This window comes from Perna viridis, chromosome 3 (genome assembly GCF_037379345.1).
Source record: "Perna viridis isolate PV_CMFRI_1.1 ecotype Kerala chromosome 3, ASM3737934v1, whole genome shotgun sequence".
Classification (NCBI taxonomy): domain Eukaryota; kingdom Metazoa; phylum Mollusca; class Bivalvia; order Mytilida; family Mytilidae; genus Perna; species Perna viridis.
The window spans coordinates 49798074-49815318 of NC_142447.1; the positions used below are offsets into that span (position 1 = coordinate 49798074).

The 17245-nt window shown below is 33.2% G+C and overlaps 1 protein-coding gene across 1 annotated transcript in view; it reads left to right on the forward strand.

The window, feature by feature from the left end:
- The window catches only part of LOC148622740 (uncharacterized), a 24875-nt gene continuing 7630 nt past the window's right edge, over positions 1 to 17245 (forward strand). Inside the window, exons 1-13 of the mRNA XM_088572889.1 lie at positions 1 to 236; positions 2912 to 2997; positions 3669 to 3785; positions 4233 to 4466; positions 4785 to 4905; positions 5927 to 6037; positions 7961 to 9364; positions 9804 to 10039; positions 10605 to 11075; positions 12131 to 12311; positions 13371 to 13566; positions 14385 to 14512; positions 14851 to 15733. Coding sequence (XP_088429015.1) covers positions 131 to 236; positions 2912 to 2997; positions 3669 to 3785; positions 4233 to 4466; positions 4785 to 4905; positions 5927 to 6037; positions 7961 to 9364; positions 9804 to 10039; positions 10605 to 11075; positions 12131 to 12311; positions 13371 to 13566; positions 14385 to 14512; positions 14851 to 15733 — 4274 coding nt within the window. The 5' untranslated portion in view covers positions 1 to 130. The remainder of the gene's footprint in view (positions 237 to 2911; positions 2998 to 3668; positions 3786 to 4232; positions 4467 to 4784; positions 4906 to 5926; positions 6038 to 7960; positions 9365 to 9803; positions 10040 to 10604; positions 11076 to 12130; positions 12312 to 13370; positions 13567 to 14384; positions 14513 to 14850; positions 15734 to 17245) is intronic.

Sequence of the window (17245 nt, forward strand, 5' to 3'; positions counted from 1 at the left end):
CCAAATTGCAAAAATTATCAATGGATGATAGTAATGTTGGTGCATTACTAGATGTTAGCACATGCTTTAAAATGGATATGACATTGTATTGAAAAGATTTAAATGCTTTGAATCGAAGAATCGCGATAAAATGGCTGAGGAGGAGACACAGAAACGTGTTCTCTGTGGTGACCTAAATGACTTACCAGAGCAAGAAAGCACAATGATTCGTATTTTCTTTAGTTCAACATTTACGGGTTTGTGAACAAATTATTTTCAAATATAGTTTCTGCTAATAGTCACCCAACCGAAAAAATTTCTGAATTTGTGGATTACCATCTCCGACCCCTTGTTCAAAAGCTCCTGTCATATTTAAAAACACCACGGACTATCAGAGGAAAATGGAATCAATGAATCCTTTACCTCCCAAAACACTTCTGGTCTCCCTTGATGTCACTTCACTCTATACTAATATCCCACACGATGAGGGTATAGAAGCCTGAAGAGAAGCTTGGGAATCATGAGATATTTTGGACCCCCCTACTGACTGCCTAGTTAATTTACTCTCTTTAGTTTTGAAGTGTAACAACTTCACTTTCAACGACGAACACTACCTATAAATCAATGGTACAGCTATGGGAACGAAAATGGCTCCTTCGTATGCCAACATCTTCATGGGTAAATCAGAAAATCAAATACTCTCAACATCTTCATCGAAGTCCCTCTCTTGGTTTCAATTCATCGATGATGTTGACATGAAATGGACTGAGTCGAAACAAAATGTAGACAATTTTATCACACATGCCAACAATGTTCATCCATCAATCAAATTCACCCATGAAATTTCTGACACTAAAATCACATTTTTTGATACTACTACGTTTGTGAAAGACGGGGAAATGTCCATGGATCTTTACAGCAAACCAACTGATAGTCACCAATACTTATCTCCCAATAGTTGTCATCCAAAACATAGTACTAAAAGCATACCATACAGTCAGGCACTTCGAATTCAGCGTATTTGCTCATCTGACGATACCACCAACAAACGTCTAGATGAACTCTGTGGTCATTTGTTATTGCATGGCTATAAATCAACAGATATAGATCGGGGATTTGAACGTGCTAACAACATCAGCCGTAAAGATCTTCTTGAGTACAAACCTAAGAAAAAAAACAAAAGGGTTCCTTTTGTGCTTACATACCATCCGGCCTTTGGGAAACTCTCGCAGTTACTGCATTCAAATTGGAAAGACATTAAAAAACATCCCAAGCTCTCCAAGCTCTTTCCTGGAGCCCTGGTCCTGGCATTCCGTAGACCTAGAAGCCTAAGAGATGCCATAGTAAGAGCAGAGATTTCATCTCACCCCAAACAAAATACAATGGGCCAGTGTCAACCATGTGGAGATAAAAGATGTGAGACCTGTACCAAGATGCTGCACACCAAAATGTTTAAAAGCTACTGCACTGGAAAGGAATTTGCCATTTTTTGCGACATTACTTGCAAAACTGAAAATACCATATACCTTCTCCAGTGCCAATGTGGTATGCAGTATGTTGGCGAAACAGAACAACCTTTCAACAGGCATATGAATGGTCATCGCAGTGACTACAAATGCAAACCAGACCTCCCTCTAAGTCGCAATCTTAGATCTGCCAGACACTCTCAGGAGGATCTCCACAACATTGTTGTTACGATCATAGAACAAAATAAAAACTGGTCAAAATGTAAAAGAGTATCTCGGGAAAGCTTTTGGATGAAGAAATTGCAAACAACTTCTCCAGATGGAATTAACGAGAAAAAATAATTCATTTTTAGGTCTTGGTCTAAGGCTGGTACAGCACTACATGCTATACATCAATATGCCTTACTACAATATTTGGATTTTTTTTTTAATTGTTTTCCACAGTTAATTTTTACTTTTTATTTTTATAAAAAGACCCTCTTTGTTATTTTCATTCAGGCTCCTTATCAGTGACATATGTGATATGTGATATACCTTTGATAAAGGTACAATCACCCACAGTGTACGCGATTCAGCTTCTGAATCTGTTTTGATCTTGAACTTTGTGAGTTTTATGCTCGTGAAGTTTTGTGACTTCTATGCTCATATAGTGTAATGAGATTTATGCTGAAGAAGGATATCAGTTATATCGCAAATTTGACAGTTCTGACATCGTGAATTTTTCAGATCTTTATATATATATATATATATATATATATAGTTGATTGAGTAAATTAATTATTTTTCCAATAGTTATTGTTTTTTTTGTTGTTGGTGGTGTTATTAAATAATTCAGCCCTTCTTCGTTTTCAAAACGGTCGATGACTTAATAGCACTTCATTATACCTACCTCACCAATTTTTATCCTTACAGGCATCTCTAGCAATTGACGTACATTCATGATTTTCCCAAACATTTTAAAAACACATCATATTCACTTCTTTTAATAAGTAAACCAATTAGAAAAGACTTGCACGCTATCAGGAAAGATGATGTTATTTTTACTGAAATGTAATATTTAAGGAAATGTTAAATTTTATATGTAAGGACAGGGACCAGACAGGACTTTTTTTTCTTTTGTATATTGAGGAATCTTATGGGAAATTAAGATAGTACATGTAATAACCGTAGAGCTCACACTGCTTTGCAGTGCTTGCTAATATACACGTATATTGCTTGTTACTTGGAATTGGTAATGAAAATGAATTATTTGTGTAATCCAATACATAACACAGACATTTCACTTGTATTGACAGAAAATCACATCAGTGTAAGACAGTTTTTCTCAATTTGTTAAGTAAGTGTATTACATCACACTCCAGTATATATACGTTATATGGGAAAATATAAATAGTATTATATGTTTATATAATCTTCAATGATTTATAACATAATTTTATGATATGAATTCCATCTTATACTCCTAGATATGACAGTAGATAGGAACTACTTGATGAAAAACAGTGTTACAAGGATAAGAAAATATTGCTTAAAAAGAAATTTAGACTACCAGGTAAGATTCAGATTGTTGAAAATTTCAATGTTTAATTATAGGCTGGACATGCAAGTTTTTTACCTTAGTTATATTGCCGAAAGCAAAATGTTATTTCAGAAATAGCAAGCTTCTGATAGACCAAATTACGTTTTGTTACTGGGACGTCTGTCATCCGTTTTTTATGATAAATTTTATTAATAAAGTTTGATTTTAAGGAATGAAATGTTTTATTTTTCTGTTTATTTGAAGTTACTTCAGTGCCAATATTGAAATTTATTTTGCGTGTCACTTGGTGTGCACAACATGTTTAAGGTAATTTCTTTATACATGTACACAAAAAAAAGTAACAGTCAATTTTTTACCCTTTCAACATGAATGATGCCTAAAGGCATGACCTGGCTACCACCACATGATGCTTCAAGTAGAACTCACATTTTTTTAATGGAGTATATGTACATGGTTTGTTTCATTGTTCCACAGTAAATCCATTGGGGGAAAATTATAAACTGTAGTCTCGTAACTATATGGTTTCAAATAGGTTTAAAAGTTACCATTTTTTTTTTATTTAACTTTTAACAGACTTTATATTTTGTAAGCTGATTCTATTACATTAGACTTACAAAGTGTATACCATTTATGTAATTAACTGATTCCAATATTGCAAACTGTAATTTGGTTTTTCACTACAGATTGTAGATTATAGATGGGGTGTCAGAGATGAAGCATCCATTGATCACAGCACCAATGATATTGTTCTGGAAGAAGTCATTACGTGTAAAGAAATGTCAAGGGGGCCATATTTTGTGGTGTGTACTAAAAATTAATTTACAATTACTGGTACTTCTTTTTCAATTCTTAAGGTTTAATATAATTTAATGGCTATTTCTTTTTGTAGAAAGCAAATAAGGATATGAAAACTATTGATATGTCTACAATATCTTTCTTATGGCAAAGTATTTAAAAACTTAAGAAATATGTGAAAATAAATTACTCAAGAGAATTATTTAACTGCAGTACACTATAGAATATATCAATACCATTAGCTTACAAGCTTTCCACCTTTAAAAGTCAATTAACTGATAAAACCTGGTCGATGGATTTTGATGAAATTTTATTAGAAGATAAGGCACCATACATCTATATCTATATGGATGTGCATGAAGGAAGATGCCTGCAAAGGAGATAATCCAACTTACAAGAATAAAAATTATGATGAAAAAAAGTGATTTCAAATAGGTTTGTTTTATTTCTAGTTATTCCTTGGCGATAAATATGGATCAAGGTTTATACCAAGAGAGATTGAGGCTAATGAATACAAGATTTTATTCCGTACAGCAATGAAGATAGGTTGTGATACATTTCTGATGAACAAGTGGTATAAACGTGATGATAATTCCGAACCAGCAGTGTATTACCTACTCCCTATCACTGATAACCTACCAAACTATGACAGTGAGGATCCTCAGAAATCACCCCTCAGAGAGAAGGTCTTTAATCTATTTTCATTTCAAATAATAATCAATTAGATACTTGTAGTGGCTTTGTTTCAAGATGTAAAAAATACTAAAATCTGGTGTAGAAATTGATTTATTGAAAAATACAGCTTTTAAGACTTCAGGAACAAATGTTTGCAAATTGAAATTTTACAACTATACATGAATGGGATTTTTCCTAATTACCCAAAGATTATAATCCTATTTTTCTCTTAAAAATAAAACGAAGTAAGTAGTACACACAATATTGTCTGTGTTTGTTCTGTTTTGATGACACTCATTATTAGATAAGCCTTTATTTTGTATTTGCAGGAGAGAAAAGAATGGAACACCGTTTATTCTAAACTGACAGAATTCTTACGTCGTGCAGCAGACCACTCCCATGAAGAGAAAAAAATTACAAGAGAACAAAGATTGAAGTATTTTTATTCAGGTAACTATGTTTTTTTTTCTGCTTGTATAAAATTGTTTTTATATTTTGAAAGTTTACTTTGGATGTGTATAGATCCCTTAAGCATTTATGGAAATATTTACATTTTGAGTTATCAATTTTGAATTTGTGGCAATATCTAATTGCTTTTAATAAGAATAAGAAATCTGAAATTTGTTAATTGACTTTGCTTGAATAAATCATCAGTTTTGTACCTCATCAAAAATGTTTCTATAACAATAGTTATGACTGAATTTATTATACATTTACCATTATCTACATTGACTACAAAGCAATGTCACAATGTTTATAGGAAATCAATAAGTATTTGTTAACTACATAAATATTTTAATCAAGTGAAAACATGATTCTACCATTTGATGCCACACAAGCATATGAAGAATATGATTGGTTGAAAACTTCTTCAACTGTACTTTTTACATATACATAAAACAGATTTTTCATGTTCATTCAAAGAGGTAAAAATGTTAAACTGCAGTGAATAATTTGGATTGTACTTATTGTACAAATTGAGGGCTATAGTCTCTGGATTAGGTCATCCCAATGATTGCCATGGGAAAAAATAGCCATTGATAACCTACATATCAAATAATGTAACACACCTCAGTTCAGTGATTCCTTTGTGAATTAGTGGATTCTACCAAGAATTGCTAAAATACAGTTTCTTAAAGAAACATTATGACATATGTACACAGAACAGTCTGCCAAGTTAGTTCAAATAGGAGGTCATTATAAGTTTTGAATTACTAGCTGACAGACTCAGAGTCAGATAACTATATTTTGAGGGGGAATATTTAATGCATCATTCCTAACTGTCATTCATTTATAATCATTACAATATGATGAATAAAACAATAATATGTTGTTTTGCAGAGAATTTTAGTTGTTGTTGTTTCTAATTACTTCAACATTCAGGTGAAATCCAGTCATGCAAATAAAGCTCCCTGATATCTCTTGTAATATTAATTCAAAGATACTTATTGAAATTCCAATATCACTATAGTTACAGAATCCGAAGCTTTAAAGGGTATTGTGAACAGTGATGATTACAGGAATAGAGTACTAGCTTACTTCAGATCATTTGAAGATATTAACACTGAGGACACTATAGCCAGTATGTATAAATTATATCCTTCTAAAGTGTTAGAAATTTTCAGAGTAATTTTCCTAATTGGTAAGTCTAACTTTAAAATTCATATATTGCTTATGTTTACAATCTGAGAGCTAAGGTTCTTCGGTAGATATATTTACTTTTATCCACATATACACCATTCAACATCATTTTAATAATTCTTGGAATTTTAGAAGATATTAATATTGTCTTGACTATGATGAATGTTGTGGAAGGGGAGGCTAAGGTGTTATTTTTCTGGCAACAGTGTCCACTGTAAGATTTTGATGTTAATTTTCTGATTTGGTCAGTTTAGTACGAACCTTTTATGATAGGTCATTCACGTATGCAGTGCATTATCACCACTATACCACAATGCTGTATCCATTTCATGCATATGCCCCCACAGTCAAATTTCAAAATTCATGGTAAGATTTTGTTGTTTTCTGATCATTTAATTAAACGTCGATCACTAAGCTTCACAGTCAGTCTATTGACTGAAATATCACTTTGTCACAGTTCCATATATACAAACAATAAACTTAGGAATCTGTCCACTTTGATGGTGTCACAGTTCCATATATACAAACAATAAACTATACCTTAGGAATCTGTCCACTTTGATGGTGCCACAGTTCCATATATGTAAACAATAAACTATACCTTAGGAATGTGTCCACTTTGATGGTGCCACAGTTCCATATATGCAAACAATAAACTATACCTTAGGAATGTGTCCACTTTGATGGTGCCACAGTTCCAAATATGTAAACAATAAACTATACCTTAGGAATCTGTCCACTTTGATGGTGCCACAGTTCCATATATACAAACAATAAACTATACCTTAGGAATCTGTCCACTTTGATGGTGCCACAGTTCCATATATGTAAACAATAAACTATACCTTAGGAATGTGTCCACTTTGATGGTGCCACAGTTCCATATATGCAAACAATAAACTTAGGAATCTGTCCACTTTGATGGTGCCACAGTTCCATACATACAAACAATAAACTATACCTTAGGAATCTGTCCACTTTGATGGTGCCACCGTTCCATACATGTAAACAATAAACTATACCTTAGGAATGTGTCCACTTTGATGGTGCCACAGTTCCATATATGCAAACAATAAACTTAGGAATCTGTCCACTTTGATGGTGCCACAGTTCCATACATACAAACAATAAACTATACCTTAGGAATCTGTCCACTTTGATGGTGCCACAGTTCCATATATACAAACAATAAACTATACCTTAGGAATCTGTCCACTTTGATGGTGCCACCGTTCCATACATGTAAACAATAAACTATACCTTAGGAATGTGTCCACTTTGATGGTGCCACAGTTCCAAATATGTAAACAATAAACTATACCTTAGGAATCTGTCCACTTTGATGGTGCCACAGTTCCATATATACAAACAATAAACTATACCTTAGGAATGTGTCCACTTTGATGGTGCCATAGTTCCATATATGTAAACAATAAACTATACCTTAGGAATGTGTCCACTTTGATGGTGCCACAGTTCCATATATGCAAACAATAAACTATACCTTAGGAATGTGTCCACTTTGATGGTGCCACAGTTCCAAATATGTAAACAATAAACTATACCTTAGGAATCTGTCCACTTTGATGGTGCCACAGTTCCATATATACAAACAATAAACTATACCTTAGGAATCTGTCCACTTTGATGGTGTCAAATAGTTGTATTGGTATAATAAGTTGTCTATAATATATAGAATTAGTAACAATGTCACCATCAATCAAGTTTTAAATAACAACATCCATATATGACAGGCAAGTCGTGTCTAACAGTTGTGATAACAGTTTTTTAATTTTTTAAAATTCCTTATTTATCTGTATAACATCCTGTGCATCTAATCATTGTCTATTGATTTATTTTGTAGAAAGATTTACTGACCTAGTGGATGATACCATTAAGATTGACCATGGAGCAAAAGATCTCCGTGAAAGATTAAAACTAGCTAAAGTACAACCAGTTCTGCTGCCTAATGAGATGAAAAAAGATACACTGTATTGGAGCCCAAATGGTGTTGACCCTGAAAATGAAGAACATAAAGATTATCTTATAAACCTGGACCAACACTTTGAAGAAAATATGATCAAAATGATTGAGTTGGCTCTAGACAAGAAAGGAATTACTGGGGATATGCTTTACGAAGAGGTTCTCCACCATTTACACTTTGCCAAAAGAAAATTAGTAAGTTTTTGTGGTAGAGAGGAAATTCTGGAAACCATAAAGGATAGAATGATGGATACACATGGAGTAAATGAAAATGATACACACGAAGAAAGCAGCATGTCTGAAACTACTGGTGCAGATGCAGTAGTTAATGGTGATACACTGGAGCATGGGGAAAGTCAAACTGTTGAGAGTGACAAGCAAGATGCCTATTTAGAGGAGATTAAGGAAAAGTTAGCCACTTACAAAGAAAAAGGTATTGTCTATGTCAATGGTGACATAGATAGGGATGTGGATTCAGATCCTCACAAAAACATGAAGTTTGAGATGATAAAGAAGTCTGAACTGAAGGAGTATAGCCATCCTTTAATACTGTATGGTGAATCAGGATCAGGAAAAACTTCCATAATGGCCAAAGTTTTAGAATTATCCAAAGAATGGTTTCCTGGCTGTGATACCATTATACGATTCCTGGGAACTTCTGTTGGATCCTCAACCATACGAGATGTTATCTGTTCTATTATTAAACAGATAATGAAAATTAATGGGAAAACTTTACCCTCCTTTGTTGATTTCGGAGGTGATTTTCTCTACATTACTCTGTTATTTGAATCAATACTCAATAAATACAACACAGATAAGACATTAGTTATTATTCTTGACTCTATTGACCAGCTAACCAGTCATGATAGAGCTCATTTGTTAAATTGGCTACCTCTCAAAATACCAAGCAATGTTCGTATTATTGTCTCAATGCTTCCTGATGTACACTGTTGTCTAAAGAATATAAGAAACAGGCTGTGTTTTGAGCAGAGGTTTATTGAGGTCCCAGTCATGAGCATAGACAATACAGATCTGCTCATCACAAGATTATGTTCCCTTGGCAGTCGTAGAGTAACAAAACCACAGAAACGTCATTTGATGGAGATGTTTGTTAAGTGTGCTAAGCCACTGTATATCAAACTATTGATGGACCAGGCACTACTATGGAGATCAAGCACTGATGTTTCAGAATTTAAGGTTGGACCAAGTATTCAGGCTGCAGTTGATATGTTTTTTGACCACTTGGAAAAGAAGCATGGCTATGCTATGGTCTGTAAAACTTTTGGTAAGTAGTGATATCTTAAAAATCTCTATCTATCTGATAATCAACTATTTTGTTCCCTATTTCCTTAATTTGGTAACTTTTTTTGTCCTGATGATGTCACTCTAATTTGGAGAAACTAGTAGATGAATAAACTGAGTGTGTTGTTGTCTGTATTTTAACTCTTAAAAATAGATAATGGTCTTGTTTCCTGTTACCAAGAAGAAAAAAAAGGTAGGGACATTAGTTTACTTTCAAAAACATTTTACATTTAGTTAATAGAAAAACAATTTAGATTCAAAAATGCTTGAGCCATAAAGGCCATAAAAGTTAGGGTAGGCACAAAAAAAAATTAGGTAGGTAAATGAATGCCTTAAATGTATACACGTTGAGATCATTAATAGTATTATGGATCTTAGGAATGCTATAAAGTGTCAATAAAACATATAATTTCACTTTTAAGGCTTTCTGAGTGCTTCTCGTGAAGGATTGAGTTACACTGAGTTAGAGGATCTCCTCTCATTAGATGATGAAACTCTGCAGGATACATACCTTTACCACCTACCACCTGATCCTTACAACATTAGGATTCCTCCTTCTGTTATCTCTTTACTTATTAAAGATATCAAGGATTATGTTGTCCTTAAGAAATCGGGATGTAAAAAAGTGGCCACATGGTATCATAGACAATTTACTGAGGTAAATTTTATGAATTTTTCTTCCATATAGTAAGTCTGACTGTACATAGTTTGTAAAGTGCCTTTATGTATAACTAACAATGAAATATTTAAGCAAAACATCCATCAACTTGTAATTTTATACATGTAGTATTATTTTGAAAACCATGTCAACCAGTATAATTTTTGATCCAACAAATGTTATAATAGCCTAGGTTATCTTTCAGTAAATTTATGATACACAAAAATATTGCACAAGTCTTTAATTCACATAAAACCCATATTGGACTTGACACCTACAGGGCCTCATAGAAAATGGGTTTTCAGTACAATTTTGTACACTTAATTGTTTCATAAAGTAATTATGACATGACTTACACTATTGACAGAAATAAATGTTGCCATACATATTTTGTATTACCATTGAAATTAAATTATAGAAAGCATGTAGTTGTTGACCATGAAGTCTTTTCTAAATATTTCTGTCAATAATGGTTGCAATTAACATGTTCAATATTTGGAAAAAAGCAAAAATGAATCTGGTTAACATGCATTAAATTCTATTACTTAGTGATTTATTTTTAAAGGTTGCTCGTAAGAGATACTTGTCAGGTAATGAGGGCCATACACTGTACCAGACTTTAGTGGAATACTTCAGAGGCACATGGCATGACAAAGTTAAACCTCTAGAACTCTTCAAAAAGAAAAAAGGGTCTTATCCTGAAGCCTTACGTGGTGTTCCAGAGCAGCCAACCTACTTTCATGATGCATGTGCTAACGAGAGAAAACTGATAGAGTATCCACATCACCTCTTGAAATGTAGAAGATTTAAAGATTTCAATGATGAAATTGCTTGTAGTTATAAATGGTTGTATGCCAAGTGTAAATACGTCTCTGTGTCAAGTGTTATAGAAGATATGAACATGGGTCTAACAGAGATGGATCTGGTAGGAGATGTTGATGACGGACAAGATTACAATGACATCCAAATTATTAAACAGATGTTGTCACTTGGCTTTGACAGTATCAGGAAGGACAGTTCACACTTAGCATTGCAGGTAATTAGCAGGTATCAAGGGGGAATTCTCACCAAGGTATTTATCAATTAAAGAAGTAGACACATCAAAGTCTACCTGGTATCTTGATAGGCCCTTCAAAGTCTGTCTGGTATCTTGACCATCATCTTTTAAAATACAATTGAGGAATGTTAACAAAGGAAACTCTTGTGACCACTTTATTTTCCCATTGTCAGCTATCCATTTCTATGTGGTAATATTCCAGTTGCCCCAGCATATGAGGTGTTCAATTCACAGGTCATATCTTGCAAGAAATTGTTGTCACCGTACACATTTTCTTGCTTAAACAATAGCTTTCATAAATCCTATTTTAACAAGTTGTCCATTGACTTAAATATTCACTTCATAAGTTCTACAGTGACCATGACCTAGTTGATTGGTATGATTTAATTTTCCAAGAATGACAAATGAACTATGGTACATCTACCACAGATTTTCCTCTTCTTTACTGGTTATGAACTTTATTAGGCAGCATGACAGGTGTCTTGCAAGAGGCAGAAATATTCACCCTTCCTGAGCACATGAGTTCACCCCTGATTTAGTAGTTTATTATGGGGTTTTGTGTTGCTTGTCTCTGTGGGTATTTTAAATTTTCGCCTTTCTTGTTTCTTGTCCATGTCAGTTTATTGTCAAAAGGGTTTTTTTTCCTAGGATTTATTATGTGTGCATGAACTGCAAAAAAGTTTTTTTTTGCAAACTAATCACATATTTTAATATTTTTATATCTTCTAAACCTCAATTTTCATGTACACTTTACTTTAATATTGTATGAAATTTTATTTGGTGTAAAATTTATTTTGCTGAAAATCATGTTTTTTTGTTAATTAAAATTAAGTCTCAAAATACAGTTTCCAGGTTACAGCTATAGGTGCTTGGCCAATGAAAGTTCTTCTTAACATATTTGATATTGACCAAGTATATAGTTGATGGCGTTGAAGAAATTAGCATTGTCAGTAAAAAGTTTTGAATTATCAAGAGTACATATAAATGAAAGTGGTTAGGAAAAAAGTTAAGCATTATTATTATGTGTATATTAGATACTAGGTCAGTTTGGTATGGAATATAGTGGGAGTCCATGCATAAAGAAACTTGTTGCTGAAACCAAGACATGGGCTGAGGATAATCAACACTCATTGTTACTTCCCTTGTCTCATTGTCTACCTCCACCACATGGCTATGTACAATGTATGATCAACTCTCAAGTCTGGGTAGCAGGAGGTATGTATCATTTACGTGTATTTCTGTCTCTTACCATTAGACACCAGAAGGATTGGGTTAGAAAACAAAACAGTCATAATATTTTTAAATATTACTCAGTCACTAAGGAAAGCTAGGGAGAATTTAATTGTTGATAAATCAGTTACGAAAGTTGCATTTTAAGTCAGAACATTTTTTGAATGTTTGATTTATTAAGTGTTTTAAACTTTTCTCTGACACAAATCATCAGTATCATTGAATTGTTAATGGATGTATATATATATATAAATGATCTGTCTATGAAGTATCAGAAGTTGATTTATATAATGGTTACTGTGTTCACTGGTACTTACTAAGTCTGTACATATTAGTGGATGATTGTGTTTCACTGTCATTTGAACTATCAGTACTTGACTTTTACTAGCATTCACTAGCTTAACTTTGGTATCACAGGAATTATAAATGCCTTTAACATTGAGGGTTAGACAGTACTTGACTGATAACTAGGATTCACCATCTTGACTTTGGTATTCACAGAAATTATAAATGTCTTTAACATTGAGGGTTAGACAGTACTTGACTGATAACTAGGATTCACCAGATTGACTTTGGTATCACAGAAGTTAAAAATGCCTTTAACATTGAGGGTTAGGCAATACTTGACTGATAACTATGATTCACCAGCTTGACTTTGGTATCACAGGAATTATAAATGCCTTTAACATTGAGCGTTGCATGGTCTTTTTCCTCTTTTAGGCTACTTAAGTATTACAATTATAAGAAAGTTTTAGGGGCATATTTAAATATATACATTTTTTGTTGCCAATGTTCAAAGTCATCTGATTATATATTATGTATAAAATGCTTTTTAAATTTAGTTCAGTTTTCACCACTTCATATTTAATACCAAAACATAAGTATAACATTATAAGATTGCATTCTTTAATGTATGTCATTAAATTCTATAACTGTTAAAAGAATGATTTTATTCTGAAAAAAATGTTTCATATAGAAAATGTTATTTTATTTTACTGCTTCAAATTGTAAAAAGACAATAAATATTTAAATACCTGATTACAGCTGACTACAACCATGACTTTAGTCATTTGATGGTGCTGTTAGAAAAGAACAATATTTTGGTTGCCTTGGAAACAGTAAAAGATAGTACTCATGATTTCCTGTCAATGTTTGATATGAATGACAATGGATCAGCAGCATATTCTGAGAGGTTGTTGACAAGATCTACAGAAACAATTAGAGCTACCTGTAATGAGAAGTAAGTATTTGTAGGTCTATCCCAGGCTGTAAAAGTCTGTAGGATAATGACCTGATATCTATTCCAGCTGTAAAAAATTGTAGGAGAATGACCTGATGTCTATCCCAGCTGTAAAAGTCTGTAGGATAATGACCTGATGTCTAACCCAGCTGTAAAAGTCTGTAGGATAATGACCTGATGTCTATCCCAGGTGTAAAAGTCTAGGATAATGACCTGATGTCTATCCCAGCTGAAAAAAATTGTAGGATAATGACCTGATGTCTATCCCAGCTGTAAAAGTCTGTAGGATAATGACCTGATGTCTATCCCAGCTGTAAAAAAATGTAGGATAATGACCTGATGTCTATCCCAGCTGTAAAAAATTGTAGGATAATGAGCTGGTGTCTATCCCAGTTGTACAAATTTGTAGGATAGTGACCTGATGTCTATTCCAGCTGTAAAAGTCTGTAGGATAATGACCTGATGTCTATTCCAGCTGTATAGATCTGTAGGATAATGACCTAGTGTCTATCCAAGCTGTAAATGTCTGCAGGATAATGACCTAGTCTTTATTCCAGACCGAAAAATTTTAACAGTGGTAGATCCAAAGAGAGGGTTACAGGGGGTTAGAACCCCCCACCTTAGAAAAAAAAATGTTGATAATATGTAGTTTTTGGGAAAATGAGGAAATAAGGAAGTAATGACCGTCATACATTTCTAAATTGGAAACCCTTTTTTTAAATGTCTGGATCTGATCCTGTTGTAGCCAAATTTAAGAATTTATATATCTAATACTTATATTGATTAATATTTGTAGTTAAATATATTATTCTTTATAGGTATAGTATTCTTGGTAGTAAAAGTGGACATCAGCAGTTGATAAGGACTGATTCACTTAACATTGTCAAGTTTCCTGGTCAAACCAACTGTATTGCTGTGTCTGATCAATATGTTGTCTTCTCCAGCAGTAAGTTACATGATTGTTTCAAGTTCAGGGACAAGATTGGATCTCATTGTGAATCAGTGGGACTTATAAAATGAGTACATGAAGTAATTATATGATAGTCTAACAAGCATGCATTGTGGTTATTTTACCAAGCTAAATTTAATTTCAGCATAATGATAATTAACATATAAAAATGAAATTAGAGGCTAAACCTTTCTAGACTGAATTACCTAAAGACTAGTAAAGTTACAATTCAAAGAAAAATTATAAGGGACTTAAATCAATCTCATTTTACAATTATAGATGTACTAATTTTCAGTTTCTAATGATTTAATGATGAGAACTCTTATCTATTGAAGTCTCAAACATTACCCTGTGTACCATTGGTGAGAAGGACAATTCAGTAAATATTCTCAAGTCAATACTGTTGGATGAGGAAGTGCAACATCTAGCCTTATCTCCTGATAGCCAGTTTTTAGTGGTTTCTTCTAAAAAGTCTCTTACAGTCCTCAGAACGGATACATTAGAAACATGTTACACAGATATTGAAGAGAGTTTCATAGGCTCATCTAAGGTCCCATACTTCAACCTTATCAACATCACCAAGAGTAATGCACTTCTCTACAGAGGAAGAAGTTATAAGGAAATAAAATATGCTAAAGGTGTGAACTTGGTGTCAGGAAAAAATCTATTTTCAATCACCCATTCAGAGAACTATGCACCAACTATTATCACCTTACATCCATCTGAGAAATATTTTGCTGTTGCCACTGGTGGGACAGGGTTTACTAATGGTGACACAGATAAAACATGGTATGTTCATAGCATAGATGATGGAAAACAGGTCACTCAATGTACCACTGAGTTTGCTACCAAGTATGGTGTCTCCTGCTTAAAGCTGTTTGGTTCAGATAAAATCTTTGCTGTTACTGCACCAGCATACAATGATCAGAAATTGTTAGTTCTATATTGTGGTACGTTAGAGAATCCAATACATACTGCAGTGCCATGCCTGTCACTAAGGGGTCATAGCATGATAATATTACAGATACTGATCAGTTCTGATGAGTCAATACTCTACTCAGCATCTACAGACTGTACAATTAGGGTATGGGATCTTTCAAGGGTTGTCACAGAATTTCAGAAGAAATACCTACAGCCAGAGTTTGATGCAGATAAAGCTACTGAAGACTTCAGACAAGCCAAAGTAGATCACACTACTACAACAGTCAACATTTCAAGGTAACTTAGTCTTCTCAACTTTTTTAATAAACTTTGCTCTTGTCATTATGGTTTCAGTTCTTTTATGGGTCTTAAATAAATTATGAAAAAGAACCTTGAATTGTAACTAGTGTAATTATACCCCAGACAACGAAGTTGTGGAGAGTATGTTTTTTTACCCATCAGTCAGTCCATCTTCAGTTTTACAGACTTTTTTTTTAAACGCTTGCAGATATCGACATGATTTGTGGTATATGAGTTCACCACGATAAGCCACAGGTCAATTTTAACTTTTGTTCTGCTCTGATGATTTTTTCCAAAATTACGGACCTTGAATTTAGCAAAGTTCACAGTTTTCTGGACTTTTTTTCTAAACGCTTGCAGATATTAGCATAATTTTTTGATTTATAATTTCACAATGATAAGTAACAAGCAAAGTTAAAATTTCGTTTTGCTCCGATAATTTTTATCGAAGTTACGGCCTTGAACTTAGCAAAATTCACAGAAATAACTGTTTTCCAGACATTTTTTTTTCTAAACACTTGCAGATATTGGCATGATTTTTTGGTTTATAATTACACCATGATAAGTAACAAGCAAAGTTCACGTTTCATTTTGCTCCGATAATTTTTATCGAAGTTACGGCCTTGAACTTAGCAAAATTCAAAGAAGTAACTGTTTTCCAGACATTTTTTTTTCTAAATGCTTGCAGAAATTGACGAGATTTTTTATTTATAAATTAACCATGATAAGTTACAGGTCAAGTAAACACTTCATTCTGCTACGATGATTTTTAACGAAATTATGGGTCTTGAACTTAGCACAATTCACAGAAATAACCGTTTTCCAGACTTTTTTTTCTAAATGCTTGCAGATAGTGGCATGATTTTTAGTATATAAATTCACCATGAGAAGTTACAGAACAAGTTTGTAGTTGGTTCCGCCCTGAAGATTTTTATCGAAATTACTGGCGTTGAACTTAGTTGAATTCACAGAAGTAACCGTTTTTCAGACTTTTTTTCTAAACACTTGCAGATTATGACATGATTTTTGGTATATAAGTTCACCATGATAAGTTACAGGTCAAGCATATGTTTTGATCCCCTATGATGATATTTACTTTGGATTCATTAAAACTCAGAGTTTGAAACTACCATTCTGAGTAACTGAATTTAGTTGAAGATAGAGGTGTAAAGCCTGAAAAAACACTCTAATTCCTTTTTTATCATGGTCCTTCTACGTGTATTTCTCTTATGAACAAATTTACTTGAGTATCCAACATGGGTACACATGGGGTATGTGAGCGCTCACTAAGGTTCTTTAATTATATATGTAAAGAATGCATGTTTTCAGAAATAAACTTCATTCATGTCAAAATTTAAGGACCATTCCATGTAAAATTCAGTGCTTATGATATAGGTAATTCATGGTGTAGAAAAACCCACTGAACAAATGATGATATGCTATATTTTTACACCACAATCTTCATTTCTTTATTCAGATCTGTATTTTTGAGAAAACCATACATTCATC